The sequence below is a fragment of the Antrostomus carolinensis genome, unplaced genomic scaffold (assembly GCF_000700745.2).
Source record: "Antrostomus carolinensis isolate BGI_N321 unplaced genomic scaffold, ASM70074v2 scaffold45403, whole genome shotgun sequence".
In the NCBI taxonomy this organism is placed as follows: Eukaryota; Metazoa; Chordata; class Aves; order Caprimulgiformes; family Caprimulgidae; genus Antrostomus; species Antrostomus carolinensis.
The window spans coordinates 6,279-8,634 of NW_010308187.1; the positions used below are offsets into that span (position 1 = coordinate 6,279).

General features: G+C 37.8%; 1 protein-coding gene across 1 annotated transcript in view; it reads left to right on the forward strand.

Annotated features, from left to right (window-relative positions):
* LOC104523186 (WD repeat and FYVE domain-containing protein 1) overlaps window positions 1–2,356 on the forward strand; it is a gene marked incomplete at its 3' end in the record, with an annotated part of 19,103 nt that overhangs the window by 6,233 nt on the left and 10,514 nt on the right. The window contains exon 2 of the mRNA XM_010165681.2: window positions 1,167–1,289. Within this exon, the coding sequence (XP_010163983.2) occupies window positions 1,167–1,289 (123 nt within the window). The remainder of the gene's footprint in view (window positions 1–1,166; window positions 1,290–2,356) is intronic.

Sequence of the window (2,356 nt, forward strand, 5' to 3'; positions counted from 1 at the left end):
TTTTTTCTTTTTTTAGCTAAAAGTAAATGGAACAACTCATCTCAATCAAGTCCCTTGACAGTCTTTCCAAGTACACATATTTACAGATCATTTAGGTTTCCATTTAGGAACGGGGAAGTTGGATTTAAACAGTAACAAGAAGGCAGACAATGGTTGGAGAGGATATTTCAAGTAGACTTAAAATAACCTTGGCACTGTCTACATGTGTCTTAGCTTCTTGATGTAGATTCCCTTCAAATGTGCCTGTTGTAGGAATGCTTTTAATTGACAATAATTTTCCACTTCCTTGCTGATTCTCTTGGATCCCTCCTCCCAGGATTTGAGAGTCATGAGTGGTATAATACTAAATGTTCTCAAGACTGTTTTCCCTTTCCTCCCAAGGCCTGATTCTGGAAGGTTACAAACTAACAACCATTTTATAAAGAGCCTTAGCATGCTTTCCAAATCATCTTGTCAGCTTCTTTCAATTCCCATTTGACTGGCTAATCAATGCTGTTGGTGTTTAGGCCAGAGAAGCAGTGCAAAGTATCAGTGCTACTTACATCGCTTGTCCTTTGTGGTCATACATGAGGGAGTAGAGGCATGGCTTAGAGGAAATAATACTGAACTAGGTGTGATGTCCTCTATGGATCCATACAACAATATTTAGGGATGGAGATGTCAGTAATGTGCTGGTCTGGAGAACAAGGTGCTTCTGTTACTGATATTCAGTATCTGGCTTGCTGAAGGATGAGTTGCACAAAGAAGCTGTAAAAATTCAAAAGCTCAGACTTCCATAATGGAATGATTTACAATTCTTCTCTTTTTTTAAAAAACTTACCAAACACTTAATCTGCTATAAAACAGGCTGTGGTTTACTCTACCAAAGCTGGAGAGTTCCTACAACTTGAATTTGACTTAAATCAGGGTGAGCCAAGGAGAAGGAATTAAAGGAATACAATATGTAGCAATTTCTGAGGTGAGCTGAAATAGTATTTCTATTTTGTACTTACTGAAAGTCCATGTATAAACAGTTCTGAAGAAAACTCTTCAGAATCTGTACTTAGTACTATTGTTCTTTTTATGTTAGAGTACTATTATTTCCATTATGTTTTTCCTCTATTACATTTGAGTAGCACAAAAACTAAGAGGATTGAAGCTGATACATGAGTAATGAACTGGTTCAGATGCGTGGGATGATGCACTTACAGCTGTCTTCTCTCCACTCTTGTCACAACACAGAACAATACGAGTATGGCTGAAGAGAGACAGTGGACAATACTGGCCCAGCATCTATCACACCATGTCATGTAAGTACAATGCTGGAGATGGTAAGTGATGGCCAAGCATAGCATGGGCTTTGTACCTGTGCTGTGTGTGGGAATATCTCCTTCCCATTTCCCCAAGGGCTCGATTCACTCGATGATCTTGAATTTGGGAACTTTGCAGCAACTCTAGCTCAGACTTCAATTTGAACCTAGCTGTGTAGTGGGTGAGATCTAAGGCAGCATTCTGTCAGACCCAGATCCTTCACCAGGTAAATCACTGTGTGGATCTGCAGCTGTAGATGTCTCAAATGCTGGCAAATAACTTGTCTGCTGAATAAGTGAGCTTTTCAAACCACTAGCTGAAAATTCAGACATAAGAATATTCTCTGCTTTCCAAGATGTGCATCTATTTTTTTTTATTTTTTTTTTCAGCATTTAGATTATTGAGAAGGCAGTATGAGTAGCAGCTTCAGTGTTAAGTAGATCTTGAGTGTCAGTGTGCTTTTTTGATTTTGAAACATCAATCAGCCTGGGTCCTTTGCTGTAACTTCTTTACTGTAGAGTTGTTACCTAGACACATACCACATACAAAAAGAGGGAATACAGTGACAGAATAAAATGTGATGCAAGCTAAGGATAATCCTTGGAATGACAATTTCTGCTGTAATTTGTACACAAATGTTAAATTAAGATGAAATCTTTGGACTCCTTTTGATGTTCTGTGTCTCTTCAGCTGGAGGCTGAGTAGTTTAGGATCTAGATTAGAAATGTCAATTGTAATCTATTTTTTCCTAATAGTTGGTCTAAATTACAGCAGTTACTCCATTTATCAATTTTCTAAATAGACTATTCAGACTGTGCTCTAAAAAGATTTATACAAAGTGTGCCTGTAGGTAGCTCCAAGGGATGGATTTGTCCTTATGCAGTATGATCACTGTAATGTTCTAGGCTGTCCTGTCTGTCTTTAAATTTCTATAAACACCTTCAAGGCCACGTTGTCTGAGGGTCTTGGAGAAGAAGTTATTAGTTTAGAGCACTATATCCTTCTCATCCCTGTAATTTGAATAAGGACATTCTTCAGTTAAATTTTTTTTTGCAAAATTTTCAGC